This window comes from Musa acuminata, chromosome BXJ1-4 (genome assembly GCF_036884655.1).
Source record: "Musa acuminata AAA Group cultivar baxijiao chromosome BXJ1-4, Cavendish_Baxijiao_AAA, whole genome shotgun sequence".
Lineage (NCBI taxonomy): Eukaryota > Viridiplantae > Streptophyta > Magnoliopsida > Zingiberales > Musaceae > Musa > Musa acuminata.
The window spans coordinates 5,232,809-5,259,911 of record NC_088330.1 but is presented as its reverse complement, the minus strand read 5'-3'; the positions used below and the strand labels follow the sequence as shown (position 1 = coordinate 5,259,911).

The 27,103-nt window shown below is 37.4% G+C and overlaps 6 protein-coding genes across 9 annotated transcripts; 3 read left to right on the top strand and 3 right to left on the bottom strand.

Moving 5' to 3' along the window:
* The first annotated feature begins 1,635 nt into the window (after positions 1 to 1,635).
* LOC135643276 (probable ribose-5-phosphate isomerase 2) lies at positions 1,636 to 2,785 on the top strand. Its single transcript, XM_065160039.1, has one exon. The coding sequence runs from the start codon at positions 1,798 to 1,800 to the stop codon at positions 2,671 to 2,673; it is 876 nt and encodes a 291-aa protein (XP_065016111.1). The 5' UTR covers positions 1,636 to 1,797; the 3' UTR covers positions 2,674 to 2,785.
* Positions 2,786 to 5,591: 2,806 nt separating this feature from the next.
* LOC135643272 (uncharacterized) lies at positions 5,592 to 7,648 on the top strand. Its single transcript, XM_065160032.1, has 2 exons — positions 5,592 to 5,958; positions 6,986 to 7,648. Exons 1-2 carry the CDS (start codon positions 5,692 to 5,694, stop codon positions 7,517 to 7,519), a joined length of 801 nt encoding a protein of 266 aa, XP_065016104.1. The 5' UTR covers positions 5,592 to 5,691; the 3' UTR covers positions 7,520 to 7,648.
* Positions 7,649 to 7,774: 126 nt separating this feature from the next.
* On the bottom strand, positions 7,775 to 11,943 carry LOC135582199 (zinc finger CCCH domain-containing protein 9-like). Of its 4 annotated transcripts, none has more exons than XM_065160022.1 (4): positions 11,876 to 11,943; positions 10,649 to 11,418; positions 9,428 to 9,796; positions 7,775 to 8,345 (listed from the first exon to the last, which is right to left on the bottom strand). In XM_065160022.1, the coding sequence occupies exons 2-3, from the start codon at positions 11,393 to 11,395 to the stop codon at positions 9,431 to 9,433; spliced, it is 1,113 nt and encodes a 370-aa protein (XP_065016094.1). In that variant the 5' UTR covers positions 11,396 to 11,418; positions 11,876 to 11,943; the 3' UTR covers positions 7,775 to 8,345; positions 9,428 to 9,430. The 4 variants fall into 4 exon arrangements, with proteins under 4 accessions (XP_065016094.1, XP_065016089.1, XP_065016078.1 ...); XM_065160017.1 differs by having other exon boundaries at positions 7,776 to 8,328; XM_065160006.1 differs by lacking the exon at positions 7,775 to 8,345 and having other exon boundaries at positions 8,524 to 9,796.
* A 2,237-nt stretch (positions 11,944 to 14,180) lies between these two features.
* LOC103981578 (leucine-rich repeat extensin-like protein 6) lies at positions 14,181 to 14,537 on the bottom strand. Its single transcript, XM_009398328.2, has one exon. The coding sequence runs from the start codon at positions 14,535 to 14,537 to the stop codon at positions 14,181 to 14,183; it is 357 nt and encodes a 118-aa protein (XP_009396603.2).
* Positions 14,538 to 14,785: 248 nt separating this feature from the next.
* Positions 14,786 to 15,772, top strand: LOC135643259 (uncharacterized). Its single transcript, XM_065159999.1, has one exon. It carries the CDS (start codon positions 15,419 to 15,421, stop codon positions 15,635 to 15,637), a length of 219 nt encoding a protein of 72 aa, XP_065016071.1. The 5' UTR covers positions 14,786 to 15,418; the 3' UTR covers positions 15,638 to 15,772.
* A 53-nt stretch (positions 15,773 to 15,825) lies between these two features.
* On the bottom strand, positions 15,826 to 17,338 carry LOC135643254 (uncharacterized). Its single transcript, XM_065159993.1, has 5 exons — positions 17,180 to 17,338; positions 16,996 to 17,083; positions 16,826 to 16,905; positions 16,673 to 16,729; positions 15,826 to 16,238 (listed from the first exon to the last, which is right to left on the bottom strand). The coding sequence occupies exons 1-5, from the start codon at positions 17,294 to 17,296 to the stop codon at positions 16,026 to 16,028; spliced, it is 555 nt and encodes a 184-aa protein (XP_065016065.1). The 5' UTR covers positions 17,297 to 17,338; the 3' UTR covers positions 15,826 to 16,025.
* Between the last annotated feature and the right edge of the window lie 9,765 nt (positions 17,339 to 27,103).

The window sequence follows — 27,103 nt, the reverse complement described above, 5'->3', positions numbered from 1 at the left end:
TTTTTCATATACTTGTGCTCACTTGAGATATATATATATATATATATATATATATATATATATATATATATATATAGAGAGAGAGAGAGAAAGAGAGAGAGAGAGAGAGAGAGAGAGAGAGAGAGAGAGAGAGAGAGAGATTTCTAGTTGTTGGACAAGGCCATGGCCTGGAATCAACCACCCAACTGTTGGCCTGCCCTAAAATGGCCACCAGTGGAAGAGATTGAAAGCCATGTTCCTATATGGATATTGGATACAAGTATATTTTCTCCTTTTTTTTTATCATTTTTCATTATCTATGCATCATAGGGATATTAAGAAGTGTACATAATTTTTTTTATTAATTTGTGTAATATGCACCTCAAAAGTGAGCCACTTATTTAAGCATCCATCTAAAATTAGTTATAGTATGAATCAACATGTAACACCCTAGTTTAACTCATAGATCAAAGGCTATTAAAATACTTATTAGGATCGACTTAGTCTCAAGCATTCTAACACTAGCCGTTGAGTTTCAATAAATTAATAAGTCAATTATTCAATCGAATCAAATTATAATTAAGATCGATCTAGTTATAATTTGATTCCACATAATGAAGAGCTAAAAATATAATATTTAATTTTTAGAAATGAAGGAGAATGTTAGACCTTTGAGTTGAGAGAGATTGTGACACTTAATTTAGTCACATATTAAAATTGGAAGATCACTAAAGTTAGTTTATAAACACTTGTTGAAGGTACTATTATCAATTTGATCTTGAATATTTTAAATCATTAATTCATGTTAGATAACTTATGCATATTGACATAATATGAATGGATAAATATCTGATTTGATCTTTGAGTTTTTTTTTTAATAAATGGATGAACATGTTATTAGACCTTTTAGGTTTTTGTAAATGGATAATATGCAATTTTTTCAGATCCAATAAATATGTTATTGGATTTTTTTCATCAATGGGTAATATGCTCTTTCATGAATGATTATATACATGATTGTGTTTAAACCAATCAAACCAAACCGTTAGTGGGAGAAGAGAAAAAGAGAGAGGTTTTCATAATCGATATTATGATTTTATAGGTTTTATAAATAAATAATATATATATATATATATATATATATATATATATATATATATATAATGTTGATATTTCATATTTATTATGTGAAACCATATTAAATTAGTCAGATGAGAAAGATATAAGGAAAAAAATTTAGATTTATTTTTAATATATATATATATATATATATATATATATATATATATATATATATATATATATAAGAGGAAAGGTTTTGCTATTTCTGCTTTGCCTCCATATGTCTTTGTGGGGCGCGCTGTTGGTCTCTATGACACCGTCCATTCCCGTTATAGAAAACCTCAGCCGTCGTTTCGGTGCACGCCTCGAGCCGCGTTGCGGTGGTCTCCCCACCGCCCAATCCAGATCTGAGATATCATCATTCATCATCAGCTGTGACCACCGAACATAGTTTCACCAGAATAATTCCATCCATAAAGCAAGACGTGTATAATTACACGTGTCGATTTATGACATGGAAAAGTTACTGTTTTCTATTATAGTGTGGATAAAAGATCACCTGCACCCTTTATATCCACCGCTCCCTACGCGCCACTCCTCGTCTTCGTCTCCAAATCCTAAGCCCTAACCCTAAAGCAAGCACAATTTTCTCCACCACTCCTTTGTTAGATTCCTCTCCCACTCGGTTATCTGGTCTTTTGGCGTGTTCTTTTGGCATAAAAATCTACCTTTTTGACCCGTTTCGCCGCCTATAAGATGCCGGCAGCTTGCTCTCGTGCCTTGGACATGGCGCTCCCCTCGCCGCACCTCCTCCACCCCGCGGTGGCGGTGGCGCCGGCCCCTCCGTCCCGGGTCACTGCCCCGTCCCAGGACGAGCTGAAGCGCGTCGCCGCCCACCGCGCCGTCGAGCAGGTGGAATCCGGAATGGTCCTCGGCCTCGGCACTGGCTCCACCGCCGCCCACGCCCTCGACCGCATCGGCGACCTCATCCTCCGGGGCGAGCTTCGGGATATCGTCGGTATCCCCACCTCCGAGTGGGCCGCCGCCCGCGCGGCTTCCGCGGGCATCCCCCTCACCGACCTCAACGCCCACCCAGTCATCGACCTATCCATCGACGGCGCCGACGAGGTCGACCCCGCCCTCAACCTCGTGAAAGGCCGGGGCGGCTCCCTCCTCCGGGAGAAGATGGTGGAAGGTGCCAGCCGGCGCTTCGTTGTCATCGTCGACGAGTCCAAGCTCGTCCCTCGCCTCGGGGCCAGCGGCCTTGCCATTCCGGTTGAGGTCATTCCCTTCGGCTGGGCCCTCACGCTCCGCCGCCTCCAGAGCCTGTTCGATGGCGTGCCGGGCTTCAATCTCAAGCTCAGGACCGCTGCAACCAACGCCAAAGCCAGCACATTTGGTGAGAACTGGTCCGATTTGGATCCATTTGTGACGGATAACAAAAACTATATTGTAGATTTATTCTTTGAGAATGGGATCCATGGTGATCTGAATCGGATCAGCGATGAGATCCTGAGGATCACCGGAGTGGTCGAGCATGGGATGTTCCTTGGACTGGTATCGTCGGTGATCGTGGCCCGAACGGAGGGGGTTGTGGTGATGAACAAGGAGGGGATATCCAACGGTATATGAGAACAATGTTTTATCTTTGGGTTGGCTAACTAGTTGTTGCCTTTATCTGCACCGAAAAAAGGTGTATTTGCCATTAGTTCTCTGAATGAAGGAGTTCTATGAAAGTCTGAAATTTTGTAGTCGGAGAAGACGATAAAAATCTCAAGCGTCTCCATGAATTTTGCTTAGGGATTTAACAGTGATCATTAGTCAAATTTAATAGTTTTTGTTGCAAAATTCTTATTGTCTCGAATGAAGTAATGTCTGATAGGATTGGTTTGGTTTCATCTTGATATAAGATCATAGATTCACTTATATGAAAAGAGCTTCTCACTAACATTATCTTCTATAGTGTCATGTTTTGTTATGTTGTTGGTCTAATTGGATTATGCCTTTTCTCATGGTGGAACATCGGTCGCACTAGGCGCATGTGCGAGCTTTGTGGTGCGTTGGCAACAGTCTTTAGTTCGGATGTTTGGTAAGTTCTGTCGTTGTGCATGGGAATTCTTGATGATACTTGTGGTCTGAGGACATTTGAACCAGTTTAGATGTCAATAAGTTTCAGGCATTCTGAGAACATGTGTTCACGATGTTAGATATATGCAAACAGTTCTATGTGGATTCTACTGTGTTTGAACCTCATGAGTTGAGTTGATCTAATTGAAAAAGTACTGAGCGAGGAGTAATGATTTGTTTATACTAAAATTGTCTGCAAGTGTTTTTTTTCTCTTTTGTTGGGTTGTTTAGAGCAAGGTATGCAATACCGTACCGTACAGGTGTTTCGAGGTTAGTTCGGTATAGTACGGTATCGTCGTACCGAACGGTATACCAGGGTGTACCGAATAATTTTATATATTTTTTTCCCTACTGTAGTAGTGCTACAGTGATATAGTGTAATATTGTAGCACTGTACCGGTATGCCATCGGACCGGTATGTACCGCCCGTATCGGGCGATATGATTTGGTATTGCATACCATACTTTAGAGGTCTCCTTCAGTCTTGTGCGCCGGAACATAAAAGCTCATTTGTGATGCATCTTGACCTATACTTTGGAATATTGGCAAGCCTTGAGTTGTTATATACTGGATTTTAGAACTTTTTTGAGCTTCCATTTCTTCTTGATTCATTTTATGGACTCCCATTGCAATAGTAAAACTGTATGTTTTTTTAACAGTAAGGTTGATACTTCTATCTACTTACGGTATAGGATGCCATACCTGTTTAACTTTGTGACATTATGTGCTTTTGGTTATATGGCACTTTGTTGTGCCTTGTGACACTTGCGTTTCTGAATTTTTGGCTAAGTTTGTCTGCTTGGATGTCAAATAAATGCCCTCGATGCATGCTCTGTTTTGACGCTGAAATTAGATTAGATTACTATTTTCTAGCTATTGATCTGTAAATAATCAACTTATATACATGCTGAATTTGTTTTGCTTCCAGTAGGTTAATTACCCAATGTGGTTTTCCTTCATCTTTTTATTCTCGATAAGATTAACATCATATTCTATTGTTACTAGCTGCTTAATTGCTTCAAGGAAGATGTAAGGCCATTGCTGTGCCGGCATCATTACTTATATCGCAGTTTGTGATCCAAATGCCATTTTTTGCTGAACAGAAAGGGTTGACTTGTGATTAATCTCTTGGCTTTGAGGTTAAAGATGGATTCTGGGTGAGTGAGTTACCACTGTTTGATTCGAAATTTTGCTTCGGTAAATTGTGCAATAATACCCAAGATGCAGATTTTGTTTGGAGTTCACTATGAATCAAGCTTATTTTTTAAATGTATTTCAGCTTTGTCAACATTAGATTCTGAATGATGTTCTCCATACATGCTCATATATCAATTGCAACTTTTTTCCCATTGGATCTGAGTTCTGCCTTGCTAAGAGGTGAGATTTTACTTTTGTTGTGAAGAACAAAGCCTGAGAGCCAGTCATGGAAGGTTAGGTTCATAGTCAGCCTCCAGGTATGTCCACTTCATGTTCTTTCTGAAATACCCCCTCCGTCTCTTACGACTATCTCTTATGTATGTGTGTATATATATATATATATATATATATATATATATATATATATATATATATATATATATATATATATATATATATATATATATATATATATATATAAAGAGGATAATTCAAGGGTATTGTAATTGATCTCATATGATAAAAAAAAAAAAAAAATCTTTTTTATGGATCTAAACGGAAAGCATCGATATATTCTTGTTGATGCCAACTAGTTAAAATTCGATCAACAAACTAGCTTAAACTATTCTTTAATCAAAGTCAGCTTAATATTCAAATTTAATATCTAAATAGTTAGTCAGGGATGCTTATGAGTTAATTTTTTTTGAAGTGTTATGATGTATCTGATCCATTCAAGACAGGTTCAAATAGCCTTTAATCAGATTAAAAAAAAAAACTAGGTTTAATATCATGTCAGAGTCATTTGTTAATGAGTAATGATTAGATATTTTTTTATCATTGGCTTGCAATTAGGTTGGAATTTCTGCATCTAAGACCAAACAAACAAGTCTCGAGTGTTCCCACTTGTGACCAAACTCCACTGCATGAGAAGCAACTCCTTAGGTCATTTGTTATTTTTTATATATACTATAAAGAAACAACTCCTTAGGTCGAAAATATAATAGACGCACAAGACATCCAATAAGAGTTGGAACCTTGGGCTATCAAAATACGAGGATAATTGATTGGTGCTATCGATATTACTATTAATAGTTAATATACTTTTTTTTTTATAAATGATAAATAATAAAGATTTAGTTCGATCTCAAGATGTTGTTACTATCGATAATTTTGACACCAAGTTAAATTTATAGATAATTTAATATTTTACTGGTCAACCTTATTATTATTCTTTTTAATAGAAGAGGAGGAGAAATGGAAAGAATTCATAACGAAAGGAAAGATACATGATATTGATCTTCCAAGAAGTTCATTACGGTCGGCGTCGAAGGAAGGAAGCGTGTGGGCCCATCTCCTCTCCGTCACCTAAAAGCCAAACTTAAACGCATGCTTCGCGTCTTTTCAGGCCCTGTTTGTTGTGTGTGCCTTCTTCCTTGCTGCTTCCATCCAGCAGGAAGAGGAAGAGGGAGAGGAACAGGCGGCGGGGGGGTGATGGATCAGAAGCAGTTGGACCTGGTGATGGTTCCGCTGGGTCTGCTGCTGCTGGCGGTCTACCACTTATGGCTCTTCTTCACCATCCTCAAGGATCCCCGGCGCACTGTCATCGGCCTCAACGCCCAAGTCCGGCAGCGCTGGGTCAGAGCCATGTTGTCTGTGAGTCTCCGATCTCTTCTTCTTGCTTCTTCTTCCTTCTCCTCCTCCTATCGATATATCCATGAAGACCTACCTTGACGTTTCAGTACAACTTAGAACGCTTTTCACGGACAGGTAGGTAGGTGTTTAATCTGTCCAATCACACGATATGATCAACCCAGGCAGAATTGCCTCTTACTAGACAGTAATATGCACTATACATAATATATATATATATATATATGTAATTAAATTCCTAGCCGACTTTTAATTTTCTAATGAGGTTAATAATTGTTGATCTTATCTTAAGTCATCTTCCAAGTAAACTACACTGCACCAGCCTCATGTTGCGTGCAGTCCTTTTTTCTATTCGAAGTGCGTTACACCATAAGAACACACCTCAGTTTTTATAGACTTTTGACTTGTTGGTCGCGATGGGAGGAGCTTTATGAATTCAGCTTTGCCTTATCATCATGCGTTCTACTTTCATCACCTTTAACTTCTACCATTCATTTCTTCTTCCATATGATTTTTAGTTTTTCTAACATGTCGTCAGCTTTATTAAATCAAGGTAAATATTTTATTTAATATAATTTTTTGTGTAATCTGTTTTTTGTGACAAAAAGTAAAAGTTATTTTGTTTTGATGAATTTATGAAAAAGCTTTTTTGAGATTTTATTGAAAAAAAAGGCCCCTCATTTCCAAAATTCCCAAACAATATCAATTTTTTTCCTAATTTCTAAAATACTTTTTGCCTCTCTTTTCCTATGGAATGATCGATAAGATAGGATGAATCGATCTAGTAATAATATTTTCGATAGTACTGAGAAAAAAATATAAAAATATCATAATATATTTATTTTTTACTAATTTTATTTAAAAATTACAATATTTTTGTACTACATTATAATGTTAATTTTTTTTCCCTAAAATTAACCCCTTTTTTTATTTCTAAGGATAATTTTGAGAGTTTCAGAAGATTACAGTAAAACTTGACGCAGAGCTTTTCTCAGAATTACAATTTCTACTGCTGCTGTGATCCGAGCAGGACTCGCTCAAGAACGGCGTTCTCGCAGTGCAGACGCTGAGGAACAACATCATGGCGTCCACCGTGCTGGCGACCGCCGCTATCACCCTCACCTCCCTCATCAGCGTCTATGTGAGCGCCACCACCTCCTCCACCTCCTCGTTGGTCTTCGGCAACAAGTCGTCCGTCGTGCACTCCGTCAAGTACTTAGCCATCTCGCTCTGCTTCGTCGTCGCCTTCCTCTGCAACGTGCAGTCCATACGCTACTACGCGCACGTCAGCTTCCTCGTGAGCCAGCCGTTGGCGGCGGAGGGGGCCATCTCGCTTGAGTACGTGGCGAGGAGCCTGAACCGGGGCAGCTTCTTCTGGTCGCTGGGGCTGAGGGCGTTCTACGTCTCCTTCACTCTCTTCCTCTGGATATTTGGGCCGATTCCCATGTTGGCCAGCAGCGTCGTGATGTGCTGCCTCCTCTTCTTCTTGGATACCACCACGGAGATCACCAGGAGACATCATGTCGCCTCCACTGTAGAACATGAGGCTAAAGAGGAAGTTTAATCCCACTTACCTTCTTCTTCTTTTATTTATTCCATGTTATTACAATTACAATTAAATCTTTAGACGTCTACATGTCTGTATTTATGTACATGCGTATTCGTTCAAATAATATGCGTATTTAAGGGAAAACGCAGAAGAATACGTATACCTGAATTTGCAATTGTTACGTATTTTTATCTCGACAGCATAATAATACAAACGGATTCGTAAATGATAAACGCCTCTGGGTGGCTACGTCAATTGCATCCAACGGTGGGATAACACTTCTTTTATCTGTTTGGAAGTCAAACTCATTGCAGACATATCACATCTCGGAGCCCTTCACACACCACAAACGAAAGAGAAAAAAGAAAAGCAAACAAAAGCTTTAACAAAAGGTGATAGCCCGAGAGAGGGAAAGCCAATGGCCACACAAGGAAATGGGATGCAACCTAGAGGAAAGCAGTAATGGCTCCAGGCATCTTGATATCTTGGCAAACAGGGTTCTCTCAGGTTTTGGGCTCCACCTGAAGATTTGTATGGCAGTGAAGAATACCAACCATGTACGGCAAAGGACTCCTTGCTATCTGGACAAAGAGGGCTCTTTGCTGATTCTATTTGAAGATTATTATGGAACTAAGGAATGATCATCCGAGGGTCGCAGTGTGACACTGGAGAGTAAGCATCATGGTATAGACTTGTTGATCTCTGGCCAAACAGGGTTCTGTTACTGAATTCCACCAGAACATTTATCTTGCAGTGATGAATAAACATCTAAGAAGCAACTCGAAAAGGCCACATCCGACAAAGATCCTGTACCTTCTCATGGGCTGTCCATGGAAATGATCTGCGGTTAGAAATCCATAAGAACAGTCATATTATATAGATGATGACAGAAGTATAGAGAACACAAAGGAGTGAGCTGCAGAAGACCTTGCAAGACATCATCGGTGCCAGAAAAGGAGTCAGGATACCAAAAGCTTCGGATAGGTTCTTTATAGCGGTCACCGAACCATAATCTAAGGGAAGAATTGGTGGACACATCATGATAGAATTTTAGTACATGTGACACGTTAGATATTGCGTGAGGTATATTTTATTCATGCAACTTGGTAAAAAAGCTGCGGAAAGCAGATGAAACAAGACGGCCAACATATGATAGAACGGCCTATATGATCGCACCATGCAAGTGGCCGCATAGCAGCAGATGCGTTCCCAAATCATTACAAACCAACACCGACAACTTTATATAACTTGAAAACCCAGAGAGAGAGAGAGAGAGAGAGAGCGACACTAATAAAAGAAATAATAGACCCCACAACTTTTATCGCTTGAAAAGACATTAATATTGCAGAATACAAAACGAACAATAGTTTCATGAAGACAATCGGAGAAATTAGTATGGAAAAAGAACACAAAAGAACAAGTATGAGACAATTCCTGCCATCCCACTCTCTCGCCACAACTCTCCTCACGATTTACAAAGAATTAGCTCTAAGCAGAGAGACATTAAACCAAACCAACAAAAAAACACAAAGGAAACTACTATATCATACCTCTCCCATCCTTGATTAACAGTGAAGAATATATTCCTCTGGCATAGTTACACCATCTGTATTATCATATTGTTACCTTTACATATATTTATCTACCATAGAGAGCATATACAGAGCAAAACAGCTTTCAAACGCGGCCACCCAAAGAGCGCTTGCGTCCTGTGTGTATATTCACATCACCTCGCCTCTTGTAAAACTATTTACTCTTTCATTTTCGTTTGTAATAATATTGGTTAGGAGGAGAAAACATAAGTTCTATACCTTTCTCTCTATCTCTTCTTTTCTTCTTTCTGTTTCTTGTTCATTAATTAGATTGGGTGGGGTATGATATGTGGCATATCTAGGGATATAGGAATGACGATATTGATGATACCTTCTAAGGGCGGATGAGGAGACGTTGGTGATCTGCGAGGGAGAGGGAGTGGCGGAAGTGGCAGCGGTGGCCGTAAGGACAGGCGCCGCCGGAGAGAATCATGCGGCAGGGTTCGGTCTTGTAGCGGGGGTGGCGGAGGACGGGGCGGAGCTCGGTGATGCCGTGGGCGAACTGGCAATGGTCGCCGTAGGGGCACTCCCCGCTCTCCTCCCACTTGTTGCACAGCTCCGTTTTGAACATCCCCTGATGGTACACCTCCAGCTCCAAAGCTCCTCCTCCATCGCCGCCCTCCCGCTCTTCTTCCCCGTCCTCCCTTCCTCTTCTTGCCCCTTTCTTCCTGTTGCTGTCCCCGCCCACGTACACCCGCTGCTGCTTTTTAGTAAACAAACAAAAGGTAAATTGACATGATGCGAATCAATCAAACAGAATAATAATTTCGCTGTGACCATATCAAAATCTCCGAAACAATGATTTCCAAGCATTATAACTAAGTGTCGATAACAAAATATGCAAACAATGATATCCGACGACTACCAAAACCTCCTCTGAGATTCTTCTTACCCATTGTGTCTCCTACCTGTCTTCTGATGGGGCCGTCGTTGAAACCACCGGGTAGGAAAAATCGTTCTTTGAACCGTAAATGAACCCGTATTTTGAGCAGAATCGTACTTGAAACAATATGTGCTACTACCTAGTGGCTACTCAATGAATAATAAACTGTTTACTACTTCCTTTTACTAGATCAATAAACTGTTTGGTAAGCGTGCGTTAACATTAGCCATCCAACAGTGATATGCTCTTTAGAAGAACTCGCCGACCATAGAAATGATCAACTACATGCATCACTCGAATAATAAGCTTTATAGTGAAAACTATGAGCAGACGGATATCCCTATAAATATATATGTTCTATACATCACTACCAAACTATACTCGATTGGTAAAGGTAATGCATTTTCAGATTATTGAACTTTGTCATTTGATAATCGATCATACAAGCCGTCCGATGAATAAGATCCGATGGACAACATTGAGATGTGTGTTCTACAGTACTACATGTCACTAAGAAAACTATTATCAAGCAGTAAATTACATGCACGAAACAAGCAGATGTCACACATAAAGATGAACGCAAGTAACTTAATATGGTAAACGACATCATAATATCATCAATATTCGCTCGAGGAAAAATAAGAGGAAGAGGGAATTTTACTCTTTCACCTTGCTTACCATGGCGGGGTTGGAGACGCCAAACCGGCCGTTCCGTTTCGCAGCCGAACTGGATTTACCGTCCTGGTTCAGCTTCAGGTACCCGCTGGAGCGGATCGAGATGCTCTTGGGCAACGAAACCTGCTTCTCCGCCACCGGAGGTCCCGCGAACGGGTGGCCGCCGCCGCTCTCCTGGACGGAGAGCACGCTCGTGGGACTCTCCTCGGGCGACGGCGGTGGAAGTTCGGCGACGTTGAGGAGGCGGAACTCATCTTCGAGCGCCGCAGACGCAGATGACGGAACACGGCCAGCGTGCTTCCCGGCGATCAGGCCGAGCCGCCTGGCAAGCTCGGCGTTGGCGATGCGGATGCTCGCGTTCTCGCGCCGGAGGGACTCGATTTCCTCGGTGCAGTCTCGGAGGTCGGAGAGGCAGAGGTCGTAGCGCTCGGCGACCTCTTGATACTGAAGCGTGAGGCGGGCGAGGTAGAGGCGGTTCCCGTAGTCGGCGGCAGCAACTTCCGGCTCGACGAAGGACGACGACAGGGGAGGGATTAAGATGGAACCAGAAGCAGCGAGAGGGGTCGTCACGAGCGACGGGGTGCCCTCCTTGGGTGAGAAGATGGAGTACCAGTAGGGAAGATCTCCATCTTTGTTCAGGTATGGGGTTGCAGACTGTCGAACTGGAGTAACGAACGGTTCTGACGCGATCGATGAACCGAAGCAGTCGCCATTGCTGGGAGAATCGAGTTCGTGCTGCATCGACCTCTGTCTGCTTCTGTCTCCTAAAATGAGACAACCCACAAAATTCAAGAAAATTTCACAGACATGAAATCAATGAGAACGGATCACCGCCACATTAAACAATCATCCAAACCTCGCACGGATCTCACCAACCTCAAGATCGGTATATCTCTTCACGCCGATAAACGAAACAAAAAGCACAGAGAAAACACCCACACCAACGGCGCGCTTATCCAGCACAAATCGATTCAGATTAAGTGAACCTAAGCTAATCCAAGCCGAAACCAAGAGGATCGATATCCAAGAAGAACAGCGTGAACGCATGATCATCCGATCATCAATGAGGGTTTCAAGAACACACTCAAATCATCAAATCACACTTACGATGGTCAAGACAAAGGTGAGCAGAAGCAGCCAAACATCACGCTATGGAACATAATTCCTCCATTACAAAGAAAAGAATTAGAAAACCCAGCATCAATGGACACATAAAATCACCAGGTAGAAGTAGCGATTCCAAGCAGAGGAGGTCTCAGCTTCGGCAGAAGAGGAGAGGGAGAAAGGAGACGAGGCGGTTCAAGAAATAGGGAGAGGAGGGGGAAAGAACACATATATAGATACAGAGGGAGTGGGGTGCGAGGGAGTCCAGCGCCGCTCGTAACGGTTTCCAAACGGAATTCGACGTCCGTCGTCTCAAGACGACACAATGGGACCACTGTGAGCTGACGTGTCCCGTGGTGTTTAATCGGTGGTCCCACGTACATGCGGCGGGACCCAATATGACGAGGTCAAAGGTGGGGCAGAGCCACACTTCGCACTCTCAGAACTGCAGCACACTCTCTGACACATTTACCCTTTGATCGATTTTCTATATTCAGATATTTATACAATATAATAAATCGGAGTTAAAATAGTTAAATAATAAATAAATAAATATATCTTGATTTGGGCTTCTCGACAATTAGTCGGATTTGACCAAATCGACACAATAATTTTGTTATTGTGATTTATAATTGCACGTATAGGTAGCGGTAATTGTGAGTTGGGGGCGCCGAGTGTTGTTGCATTTGGGCTACCAATTTGCTTCCATCGGAGGAAATAGCCCTAAGAAGACTGTGATTTGTGGATCATACACATGAATACAAATCATGCCTTTCTCTGATCTCTGAGTAGTACATATCCAAAAAGTCCTCGAGATCGTACATCACTCGAACAGATAAACAAACACAAGCACAGCACGAACCCATTATGTTTACATGATCATTCAGTTACTGCATGAGCTTTACGTTCTACGTCATATTTATCGTGCACGATATGGCAATTCGGGTTCTGCGATTGAGTTGTATATGTGCTGCATCATTCGCCTCTCGAAGTCTCCAGATCTGGAACTCATCTGCCTGGCCCTCGGCATCCTCCTCCCCCACAGAGCGTCGGAGCCGCTCCTGACCCTGCTCAACGCCGACGGCCTGCCCTCCCCTCCCGCGAGCGACAGCATGGTCTCCACGTACGCGTTCTTCATCCGCGCCATCAGCCGGAGCGGCGCTGGCCACGCTCTCAGCCGGAGCCTAAGCGTCGGCCAGACGACCCTCGCTTTCCTATGTAGTCGCCGACTATTCGTTCTTCCTCCTCCGAGCCTTATCGCTTTCGCCTGCTTCTTCGTTCCTTCGAGTCTCTGGTAGCCTCGGTGGCGCCAGAACGACTGAATGCTGCGAAACACCTGAGTGCCTATTCCCTCCATGGATCTGCGCCTGAGCTTACAACCGATAGAAGATAAGATTTCCCTAATTAGATGAGGAAATCTCTCTATTCTGTTTATTGTTGAGGAAAATCCTTCCTCCTAACATGTATAAATAGAAGAGGGAATATGTTAATAGATTCAAGCTAAAGCTATTTCATTTATATAATAAAGCTTCTTCAATTATTGTTCTTATCTTCTATTATTTCTATCAACAACAACTGCTGGTGCTCTCCTCCGGGTGGAGTTTATATGAACTGGTCAAGTAGGCCTTCTGTGACTGACTTTTTGTGTCGATATTGCTGCCAAAGCAAGAGATTTGAGCCAGTCAACGTGTTGTCCGTGAGGTCATGGCAAAGGAGAGAAGAATGAAGATAATGTAAAGGTGGTTGGTTGCTTCTGGTTGTGTATGGAAGCTTTAATTAATTGGATCCATTTGTGTGGACTCTCCATTGTGATGATCATGGAATTAGTCCAAGATGGATGACAAGAAGATGCAACTCAAATATTTAATTCACGAGCAGTTGGATACAACTATCAGTCATTAAGTAGGGAGTTTGACGTAGAACGAAATTGGTGAGCGTTAACATATATATGTCGATAGACAACAAATTTGATGTACAGGTTAATCGGCGTCACCTATAAGAGGGCGTTTAGGTACACATTCTAACATAACTCGTAATCAATATTGTCCGGTTAGTGTAAATAATTCGAGCTTCAAATTAATTTGATCGTCGGAGGGATATTTATCAAAGATATCTTGACTCAATCTTTCAAGTTTGATAAGTTCGTAGATAATAATCTGGACTGAGACAGATTTGAAATGATCAATCGGATCCAAATCATTGTCTCTACTCAAACAACTATCATAATCTATACTATCAATCAAGTAATCATTTTTCGTATGCTGTTAGGACGACGAGAAGAAGATGAACATATTCAGCATTCCCTTGATTAACAATGTAAGAAAAATCTGAGAACAGAGAAAGAAAACAAACAACAGTCCAAATCAAGTGGCTAATTGGGAAGCAGCAAGATTTAGGTGCCATGAGACGGCACGAGTCATGGTCACCAGAGCTTCGACAGTGCGACCAGGCCGGAGAGCAGGAAGACCAGCATCGTCCCGGGGAAGCTACGGCAAGCGCTCGAGGGGTAGTACGAAGGATCGAACGGGTACATATGAGCTGGCGTGCCTATTATGTCCAGATACAACGGCGGGGGCGGAGGTGGACAATACGGCACGGGCCACTTCGGAGGCGGCGGCGGTGGATTTTGCGGGCACTCGCAGGGGTAGCAGGCGCACTTGACCTGTGTGTCGGACGCCGGCGTGGCCGTGGCTGCTAAGTCATGCTTCACTGTTGCTGCACAACCGGCGGCTGTCGAAGCCGCCACCACCACCGTAAAAAGCATGGCCTTGATCGGCATTCTCTTGAACTGGGTTGGTATGAAGAGGATCAGTGAAAGGGAAAGGCTATATATAAGAGGTTTGCGTTAGTGTCTGGCAAGCTTGTTTTCTTTTCTGCATGAACAAGTTTGGTTATCATTGTTTGGAGAAACAGAGTTGACACTAGGTTCTCCCTCCATTATTGCTTTGTCCTGAAAGGAACTGCCATGTGGAGAACCTAATACAATGGTATCCAGGGTCAACTCTCCAAGCATTATCTTTGGGTGCTGAGGTAGAAGCAGAGGAGTCTGTTCTTGTGAGGATGAGGAGAATTCATAGAAGAAACAGGTTGGAGAAGGCATGGGAAGAACGGTAGACACACTAACATGCATTGGATGATGCACGAAGAACAGAATCATGTTGATAGTTAATCCTTGTTTGCCACCAAAACACTGCTACTTTACTTCAGATTTGTTTTAATGGGTGGATTTGGAATTGTCCTCTTGCGACATGTGCTTTCCAGAGCAAGATTAACGACCACGTGGCTCTGGAAATGCCTCGTAATTATCTCTACAGAGAGGTCAACGAAAAACTAATTATCATTATGTTCAAAGTAAGACATGATTAGGACGGTGTCATTATAAACACGTTACGAGATTGTTCTACCTAGAAGCTTCCATGCGTCCCCTGGAACTCCACACGTGGCGAAGATGCATTTGCCGAGTCAAGCGTCAGTGAGCTTCTCTGCCGCGGAGCCACAACGTGTCCATCTCCTGCCACACAATCGCCACACGTGTCTCCTGTCAGCAGGTATGTAAATATCGTGGTCGCGCGTGCTGAGAGCCGCGAGCATCACGGAAGTGTGGTATTGACTCAACCAGCGACAGGGGAGCGAGAGGAGGAAGAGGATACGTGGGGGAAGATGGTTCCGGTGTGCGTGCAGTGCGGGACGAGGACCAACCCGTGCCGGTGCAAGGTGGTGGGGCCGACACTGGGGTTCCTGGCGTTCGCGGCGGCGGCCGCGGTGGAGTGGCCGGTGGGGGCGGTGGTCTACCTCTTCCGCCACATGAAGGGCCGGCGGATCATGGCCCACCCTGCCGCCGTCGTCTACCCCTCCGTCGCCAACGCCATCCCCATTTGATCCGGCGCTACCCTCCCCCGGTTAAGTCGATCTCGAAGTGTGTATGAGTGTCTAATGTCTCGGATAGCTAAGTATTGCTTCATGTTGTACTGCTGTTGACAGCAAGAATAAATTGGAGGAAGCTTTCCTGTTGAAGTTGCTGTTGTTACATATTAGCTGTAATTTAGACTGGAGATTAAGAAGGGGAGTTGGAGATGAAATCTCTTCCTGCCATTAGTTCTGCACAAACCACAAACGAGTGTACAACGGCAGCACTCAGCATTCAATCGCTGACACAACATCGAATCCTCTGAGAGGACACCTCTCGAGTTCACATCCACACGAGAAGTCTATGTTCTCCAGACAAACAAGCGATCGCTGTTGTTGAAGCCGATGGATGCGTCCAGTTTCAATGATAAGTCGCGCTTCCAAAGAGCTCCATGCGAGTGAAGTGCAAGTGAGTTTTTCTTCTGGACTCCCTTTCCATGTCGTCTGCAAACCAGTTTGAATTCCTCGGACACCACCCTGCGTCAGCAGACCAACGAGGCTGAGATGGTGAGCCCAAATCCTGGGCCATCTCTAGCAGCATCTGCTGTAGCTCCTCCAGACTGTATTGCTTTCCCTGATATGAATAGTGTACGTCAGCGACAGAAAACACAGCAGTAAATCTGCTTGAAAGAGGTTTATTCTACCGTGCATATTAGCTTTCCGACCATCAATTCTACTTTGCATTTGCATCAATCATGGAATTCAACACAAGACCCACTCTGAAACATATGTCGTCGTGGCCGAAAACACTTGGACTTCGACGAAAGCTCTAATTTTGTGCATTACAGAGCACCTAAATTTGGAAGGATTTGAATGAATACAAATCGAATTGCCAATCAATGATAAATAGGCACTCTGAAACATATGTCGTGACTTGGAATTCGACGAAAGCTCTAATTTTTTGTATTACAGAGCACCTAAATTTGGAAGGATTTGAATGAAAACAAATCGAATTGCCAATCGATGATGAAGGTTAGAAGAAGAAGAAGACATCAGAATGAGGCTTACCTCTTTCCTCACGCTGGCCATAAGCGACACCATTTCCTTAACGAAATCATCGAAGCCCTTCAAAAAATTAAGAGAAGAACCTTCAAAGTTAGTACTTTTCCTACCAGTGTTGGTGGTCACACCAATATTTTTGCACAGTTTGTCTGTGATTACCTCGACTTCTTCCTCGTCCTCCTGGAGTGGATTGTAGAGTCCAGCGTCGTACAATTTTCGCCGCTTCACATCCGACAACACTAATCGCACAAAAAATGATTTTTTTTAAACTACGAGAAAAGACGGATTTGATATGCTTATTCTCGAAAGAGAGATGACCGCTTGATTACCTTGATATGCCTCTTGGATCTGTTGGAACCTGCGGTTGGCCTCTTCCGCCCCCCATGGCTGCCCCCTTCTCCGATCCGGATGCCATTTCTACGTATACCAGCAAACGATTAAACTAAGTAACAAGGAAATCGAACAATAAGCGAATCATCATAAACAAACTACGGGAGAAGCATTGGAACATACCATGGCCAGTTTCCGGTAGGCGCTGCGGACCTCGGTGAGGGAAGCGCCCCGGCCGATGCCCAGCACGGCGTAGTACGATGCCGACTGGCCATCGTGCTGCTGCTGCTCTGTCACCATGGCGACCCCAAGTCGATTGATGGTCGAGGTGATCCCAATGGCTTCTGTTCCGTTGCCTTTATACAAAGAGGTGTGACGAGGAAAAAATCTGCGGTGGGGACGGACAAGGACGACGAATGGAGATTCGGGAAACTTCTCGAATAGCGCGCATCCCGTAGCGGTGTGATTATATCGGAATTTGGTAACATGTTCGACGTGCCGTAGATATTTGTGGAGATCGTAACGGGCGCGTCCGATACCGTTATCTCGATCAGGGGATCCGTCAGTATGCGAGTCGGATTCGGGTCGGACGTTGCCCATCGGCCCTGAATCGACTTGGCGCGAACAGACTCGTGTCGAGTCACATTCAATCTGGTCAGACTTAACCTATTTACCGGGTGGTCTCCGCACTGCACAGCGGTGAACCTTTGCCTTGTCTTGTCTAATCATTAGGCCCAACTTCTCTAAGCCCAACTGGTCGAGCTCGACTCAAGTGAACGTGACCCGAGGTGATCCGGCCGATCTGACGCAACCTCAGCTAAGTGCAAAACCATTTTAGATTTAAGTCGGCAATACAGATTCCAAATCAAAATGGGATTTGTTGCTTTCTCTGCGTAATGAGTGTTTTAGCATTGATGGCCGTCTACTCTACCTTAATTACATTATTGCTGCACATTCACTAATTTACTATGCCGTGCTGGGCATCGGCCGGGGCGCTTCCCTCGCCGAGGCAGCTATCCCAGCTCCGGCAGGCAGCTATCCCAGTACCCGGTGGCTCCACAGCACGCGGCTTTATGCCTTCGTTCGCTTTCCATGAAGAAGAAGAAGATGTCGTTGTTCACTTGGAAGATCAAGTGACAGAGACCTATAAATCAGATGAACAACCACACACGCTTCTTCCAATCCTTCCATGATTGTTTTCTCTGCTTCTCCCTTTTCCTTGAATACTTGTGATGTGGTAGGTGTTTGTTTGGGTAAGCGATGGAAGGACCGCAGAGGTTTTCACAAGTTCCAGTCGACACAGTGTTGCCTTGTAGTCAATCGGAGAGTGCAGCACAGTGAGACACCGCGTCAGATACGTATGGGCTGAAACCAGGAGAGTTTTGGCGCAAGCGTTCATAAGCTTATCCATGGCGATACGCAGGCTCCAGGGAGGTGCCCGCGTGTGGCTGACCGATGAATTGAGAACTTGGTGGTTGACCAAATGCTGTCTTCATTTGGGCACTGAATTCGGTACGTTCCATGAAATGGTATACGTTTATTAATAATGTATTTAGCTTTTAATTAAATTAAATATATTATAGATATAATTAAATTTTAATTATAATTATCAAAATAAAAAATAATTATGATATAATTTTTTAGGAGTTTATATTTTTGAAATAAACTCTCTTAATTATTTATCAAATTTTATACAAACTAAATCCGATGAATGTGTGAATACATGATATTATTAAGGGATTATATATCTTCTCTTTTCTCTTTTTAGTTATGAAAGTCAGTCACAGTTTAGTTTTTTTTACAGACATAATTATAGCTTTTAAATATACATCTACAAATATTTTTTGAGTAGCATCCGACATCGTAAATTTGATCTATTATTATTTAATTTAATTTTTTGATATCAAAGTTTTTTATATAATAGCATAATCATGATTTTATATTTACAATCGGTATCAAAGTCATATTTTAAATCAAATACATTAGATCACAAAAATATTTTAGATTATTTTATATTTAGATATATTTGTTGACACTTTTTGCTTGTGAAAAAGTGTTATTTTGTTTTGATATATAATGCTTAAATGATCTATTTTTGTTGTCGATCTATCTTTTATTTAGTTCATCTTATCATTTACTTATGGGTGATATAAGATTCCTCATAGATAGACAGCTTCTTATTGATGACAATATTATTGAAGGTGATGACTTTCGATGGTTGCCAATTTAGTCACCAATAGCAGATGCATAATATAGCGAAAGTATCATAGATTACGATAATCGATGGCAGCTGACTTGCTTTGGTTTTAAGCAGCTATAGTAATGTCGCTGCATGTGACAGTTGTAACGTGCCACTACATTATTTGCTGGCCGCAATCGACGTCGACTGAACACAAAGATTACAGTACCCAACGGTTGCATAAGTAGGTGACAGTGATGCCTCGGGTGGCCACGAAAAGGAAGTGAGAATTAGGTTTAAAAAAACTTTTACCACTCAAAATTATAAAAAAATTCAATCTGCACCCTAAAATTAATATTTTTGTTTATGTCCTTCAGAAATAAAAAAAATTCATAATATATTCTAAGATAAAATTATAGTTTTACCTTTTATAATTAAAAATTTTAAATTATCTTTAATCATAAAATTAATTAATTTGATTTATTTTAATTAAATATTTTGATTGAACTTACTTGTGATTGTATTTGGGCTGCTTACTAGATTTAGATTCGATTAATAAAGTTTCGATCGAATTTAAGGGTAATCAATTTTTGATCAATTTTTTACTCTAGTTAACTTTAATTTTGATGGACCTAATTTGGCTGATGATTGGTCCAAATCTATCAGCCCAATTCAAATAACCTAATTTTATGTCTACCCAATTAAATAAGATTAATTAGTATAAGGGTTCCATATGAAATTAAAAAATATAAATTATGATTTTCTTTTATAATCTTTGATAAAATTTTGTATGTGATAAATAAAAATCTAATTATTGTTCTTGGATATTTATTTTATTATTCACATGCATATATTTAAAATTATAAAATAATATTTATTTTTCACATAAAGACATTATTTATGATATATCATGATTTTAATTATCATGAGTTTTTGTAAGATAATATTCAATAATTATTATGATTATTATTTTTTATTATTATTAAATTGTTTCAACATAAATTAGATTGAATAAATTTGGTGAATATTATTTATAACTCATATTCTTAAGTTTTATCTAATTCGTAGTTGTCAAAGTGTAGACTTAGATGTAAATTACAATAAATAGTTTATCATTTATAGGATATTTTAAATTATATTATATATTATTATATTAGTTTTATAGCCATCAAAGTAGCCTAAGCCAATAACTTATAAGATTATATAAAGGAATTAATTCTAAATGATATTCTGAAAAATAAAATTCACAATGGCATATATAATTAGAAGATTTAAATAATTCCAAAGGAGAATCTATTTCAAATAATTATGTAATATGATATGATGATATTGTTTTAGATGTTTTTTTAGTTCAAGGCTATATACCTAAAGATAATAATATTATTTGACGAGAACAGTATCAATTCTCCATAAATAATTTTATGTGAATACTAGATATGCCAATATTTCACCATAAGGTAAAATATAGATAATATTAATAACTCATTATTTATTAAAAATTTAAATATTAATATTATATTATTTTGTTATTGTAGTATTTTTTTCCATGTATTTTTTGATTAAATTATTATAAATGACTCGAGTATATATAATTTACACTATGTGTGTTAGATATTGATCAAACTAGTTAAAGAGATTATAGAAATAATTATTACAAATTTTGTTAAATAAATAATTATGATAAAGGATAGAAAAAAGTCTTGACTCAATTTTATGATAATTACTAATAATATTTACATTTCATTATAGTCTACAACTAGTGTATTAAAATATTTAAAGACTAATTTAAATTTACTGATAGGTTATTAATTGACATATTAATGAAAAAATTGACTAAAAATTAATATGATAATATTTAAAGAATCCAAGATTATATTATCAATATATATGGCAAACTATAAGATCAAGAACATTAGATATTAGGCATGAATATAGTTGAGTTCTTTCTTATACAATTTATTTTTATTTTTGTTTTGTTTGGCTCATTTAAAATTTACTATAATAAAATTAAGGGTAAGTAAAACTTAAATGAGCTAACTATTATATATCTTTAGAAAAAATTATGATCGAAGTAGGAAAGACTCATAATATTTTGGGTAGATAATAAAAAAAATTAAAGTATAAAGCAATAGTAGTTAGTATTCATCGATTATGCCTATAGATGATTAATCTAATGTTATATTTTTTAATTCAAAAAAAAATAATTTTTTATTTAGAATTATCAAGATATTGTGTCTTTTTTGGTGAAAGTAAACTCATCATGATTCAATAAAAGTTAAGTTAATTTTTTTGTATGATGGTCAGAATTTGTATGAATCTTAAGTTTGCAATGATCTAGAAATTAAATATTAAAATATAATATAATTTTATAAACTCATTAAGATTATTTATGCTTACATTTATGGGTTACTCCATGTTTTCTATTTAGTGAAGGGAGATATTTTATTATCTTTATAATAACCTAGTGAGATATAACTATCTATATCTAATTTATATAATGTTACTTTTAGGTGTGATTTGACAAAGGGTGATAAATTTTATGGTAATTATAATGAACCCCATTATAATTATAGTTTTTTACTAGATTTATAAAAAAATAAGGTATTTATGCTTAATATATTTTACTAGATATGTCAAAATAAAATAATATTGTTGAAAGGTGAAATCGTATTCTTATGGAATGATGGGTTATACTTCTATACTCGAATCAATACGAGAAAAAGCTTGGTTACGTATATTTTGAATTGGGTCTCTAATAAGTTAATTCTATTAATTTATTTTGAGTTATAGACTAGTAGAAAACTCAATTTAAGATATTTATATATTTAGGATTGTCTTATGGAGATTAGGTCTTAAATTAATTTGAAAAGAAATTAGGTTTAATGATTATTTTTGAGTATTTTTTATTTATTCAAAAAATTTAAATAGATACAAAATTTATTACCCTAATCATAATATAAGGATAGTTGAATATGGTAATATAAGATTCCTAAAATATAGTGAATATGTGGGAGTGAAAATCTTAAAAATTAATTTTGATATTGAGAAAATATAGATTGATATTTTATTATTATTTTATATTCGAGAGATTATTATTCCTCAAATAAGTAAAATAATTGATGATGGTGAATAACAAAATAATATTAGTCAACTCCCAACATGATGTTAATGTCATCGCTAATGATTTTATGGAATAACCATAATAGATAATTTTTAGAAGATTTCAAAAGAAAATAAGATTTGTTATTTTTTATTATTATGTGGGATATCTGTAAGAATTAGATTAAAATATAAGAATACAAAAGATCCATCATTGTTTTCATAAATTATTAAAAGTAATAATATTAAATAATGATATAATATAAATAAAAGAATGGTTGAAATCAATATATTAAGATAGTATATAAGAACTAGTTGAAATTGTCCAATAATTATAAAAGAGTATATTATATAAAAATAACCAAAAGGATAATATCGAACGATATAACAACTAGACTTCTGACGAAAGGTTTTATTCAAATGCATCAACCATTATGAGATATTTTCTCATTTTTAAAAAACAAACTTATTAAGAATTATCATCAGATTAGTTACTCATTATGATTTTAAAATATATCATATGAATGTGAAAATAATTTTTTTGAATGAGGATCTAGATTTATATATATTAGCATAAATTATTCATAGAGAAAAATAAAATAAAATTTAGTATGCAAACTTAAAAAACTATTTATGATCTTAAATGAGCTTTGAGATAATGATATATACTGTTTCTTAATAACATTACTTTCTTTAGGTTTAAGAAAAAATACTATTGATTAATATTTATATCTGAAAGTCAATGTGAGCTAGTTTATTATATTGATCTATATATGGATAGTATTTTACTTGTTAATAATGATATTGGTTTATTATGCCAAACTAAGAAATTTCTTATCAAGAATTTTAAGATAGTCCATATAAGACATGTTATGTTATTGGCATTGAGATGTTTAGGGATATATCTCAAGAATTACTAGGATTATCTCAAAAAAAATATATTAATAAAGTCTTAAAGAGATTTAGTATACAGCTTTATTCAACAAATGATAAAAGTAAAAAATTTTAGTCAAAGCAAGTATTTTTTTTAAAATAAATTAAAAAATCATATAAAAAAATATTTATTATGCATGCAAAGTTAAAAAATTATTATATGCTCAAGTTTATGCCTGATTATATATCGATATTGTAGTCGAAATACTAGGTATATATTAGAGTTACCTAAGAATGAAACACTTAAACATTATAAAAAATAATATAATATCTAAAAGAAATGAAATTTTATATGCTTACAAATATAAAATTAGATAACTTGAAAAGTTGATGTTTTCATATGTTGATTTTGTGAATTACCTCAATAAAACGAAGTTTACTTTACAATTTATATTTATGAGTTGAAAGGGTAATTTATAAGAAAAATATTAAGTAATATATTATTATATTATCAATAATAAAAATTAATTTTGTAATATGCTTCGAGGCTACTAATCAAGCTTTAATAACGCACTATGGTATAAAGTAATTGATGGTTAAGGAAAAAAAAATCAAAAAAATATTAATGTTGATTAAGAAGTTAAGTTTAACTCTATTAATTATTGATCTCATTTACTTAAGACTTAAAATCTAAAGTGTTTGAAAGAACATATTTTTATGATTGAGTTTGTGAGTAGCTCCTAAAAAATACGATGGTACATGTTTGACTGAATATTATAATTAATATATTTTATTTATATACTTAAAGTTATTTAATTCTCTTATTTATATTTATGTATATATATATATATTATGGTTGAATATATATGATAGGATTATCTTGATAAAATAAATTATATTTGTTATTTTGGATTACATTATGAATGACTAATAATGTTATAGTATATTAAAAGAAATATGATATTGATAACATATAACCGTTATGACTCAAATTGATAGTCAAACTTAACGTGGTATTATGTTTATTGGTCTTATTAGCCTGTTTTATAAAATTTGTGTGAATGTGTAAAATACCTTTTTAAAATTTTAGAATCTAATTAAATAAAATTATTTTAAATTAAATTTTTAGTTTATTTTATTTTGATTTTAAATTTTTTATATATCTTATTAATTAATAGGTCTACATGAAAGAATATTAGATTATCTGACCTATCTAATTAGGTATCTTATATTATATATAATTAGATTCTGATTATGGTTATCAATAAATAGAAAAGAAATATAATTATAATAGAATTCCTTAAAGATATGATCTTGATGGGAGAGACTCTCATAATTAATTATTTTATATTCTTTATTATTGTTTATAAATAGATATGACTTTTTAATAATTTAATATGCATGTGTATATTATTAGAGATTATATATTTTTTTATCTTTTTTTTTTCTTAATCCATTGTTTATAGTGATTTTATGAAAAATAGAAAAAAAAAGATGAATTCATTTTTTTACGGATCGATATTACTATAACTTTCAGAGTCGATAATAATACATCTATATATTAGATAAAGATTTTTTTTAGCAATATCAAAGCTATGATATTATAAATTTAATTTATTATTATTTAATCTTAGTTTTCTTATATATATATATATATATATATATTTATTTTTATATAATAATAATTTTTATGCTTACAGTTTACGAAGGGATACTTTTCTCTCGGGAGAGAGAGGTGGTGGCGAGGGTTCTATTCCCATCTAGATTTTATCACAGATTGGAAATGGGAGAGGACCTCAATGCTAGATGAGTATAGACTCATCTAGCATGTGCTATCATCATAACATCCAAAGGAGGATATATTTTTCAAGTTTGGATTTATATTATAGTAGTTGATGGACACCTTGTAAAGCATGCAAGACTGATGACCTATAATTTGCTTGTGATTAAGACAGAGTTAAGTGGTTAAGATGGAATCAAGGGTTTCATGTGCATGTAAATGGGTGTTTACAAATCCTATATGGGGTTGTATGTGTGTCATACATAATACAAAAGTTCTGCCTGTTGTTTACAGTGTATTATAAATTATCTATTTTTTGTTTTAATTGAACATGGTCAAACATTGTAATATGGTCTTGTGACGACAAAAGATCTATGTAGCCTTGACACATTACATCTTGTTATTGTTATAGCTATCGCCGTTGCGGAAGAATAAGTTACACTAATTTTAGACAAAATTTAATTTTCTTGATGTCTTCCGGATTGAATGGAACTCAACCAACCAGTTGCTTTCTTCTATCAGCAGAGTTATCATTCCAAACACCAAATTGTTCATCTTGAAGAACACCGTATCTAAGGTGATAGAAACACTCCTCTGCTGAAATGAGACCTGATTGAAGATGATTTCGATTCGGCATTTGTTTTGGCTGCTGTAATATATGATGTAATATATGCTGATAAAAACAATTTTGTTTTCTTGAAAAGATTATATTTTTCATTGCATTGAATCTGAGGTCTATGAATTCTACTCCTTCAACATAATATTAGATGCTTACATCAGGATACAAATTACGGTCGCCTATTTGTATCTATAATATGCTAACCACTTAAATGTCTTTTGGTAGATGAAAATTGATATATTGAGTTGCTGAAGAGTCAATAGAAATTAACATCATGATTTCTTTTCATATCTTTATAAAATTTGAAATAATTTCTTTTCATATAACACATATGCCTTCCATCACATCCCTCTCTCTCTCTCTCTCTCTCTCTCTCTCTCTCTCTCTCTCTCTGATGTTAACATCTATTCATAAAATCTTACTAATTTAAAATTAAAATTAATTATAGAATAAAACATTTTTGAGATGCCTTTAGATTCTCTTTCTCTATCATCATAATAGAAGAATCTAAACATCTCTTCTCTAATAATGAAATGACATCAACTCGCAGAGGTTAATCATGATGGCATGTAAACAAGCTCTCGAGTGTTTGGCTCTCTCTCTCTCTCTCTCTCTATATATATATATATATATATATATATATATATATATATATATATATATATATATATATATATATATATATATATATATATATACTAAATTTATTTTTTAGGTGAGGAAAAGAGGGGGAGAAATGGATAGCGGGGCCCGAGGGTGGTGGGGTCATGGAACTTTCTGGTAACAGGGGCTGGTCCCCCGTGAAGGGGGTGGGGCCACCCTGTGCCCCACAGAGCAGCCGCGTGGGACCCGCGTGATCGGGAGCGATCGAGCTGGCCATTCTTGGCGCTCAAGTTTCGGCTCGAATCATCATCGTCGTCCTCCGGTGGCAATCGAGTGGTGTAATAATAATAATAATAATAATAATAATAATAATATCGGCTCAAGTGTATATATATTTAATATTACTGATATATATATATACTTTAGTTACATATACATAATATAGTGAATGAAATAACTTGCATAAAAAAATGGTGCTTTATGCTTGGCTTTGAGCTTATAAGCGCTTCGGAGGACTCTTCACTTCAACCATGATTGAGTTTGAGCAAGTGAAAGTGATGTTTGAGAGTGCAATGTGATTGGAACTTGTAATGGATTTAAAATTGCAAGTAAAGAAAGTTATTGGCAAACACAGCTTTAGACAATGGCTGTCTCTTGTACTCTATCTTGTTGACAGAATCAAACAATGGTGCTCCTCACTTGGATTTGGTGTTGACTCCTTGAAATAAATATCTATGTATATAATTCATAAAGAAATTATCAACGAGCTCAAGTAAAGTTTTAAGCTTTAGGAAGAAAAGTTGAAGAAGATGTTTTCGGAAGAACCTCAAAATAGCAAATGTGACATGGAGAAAGAGGGAGGGAGGGAGGTTACATAAATCATCAAACCCCATCATGTTATTAAAATGAAGTGGACCCAAAAAGTGGACGCATGTAAGTGCAAATCCTCGATTT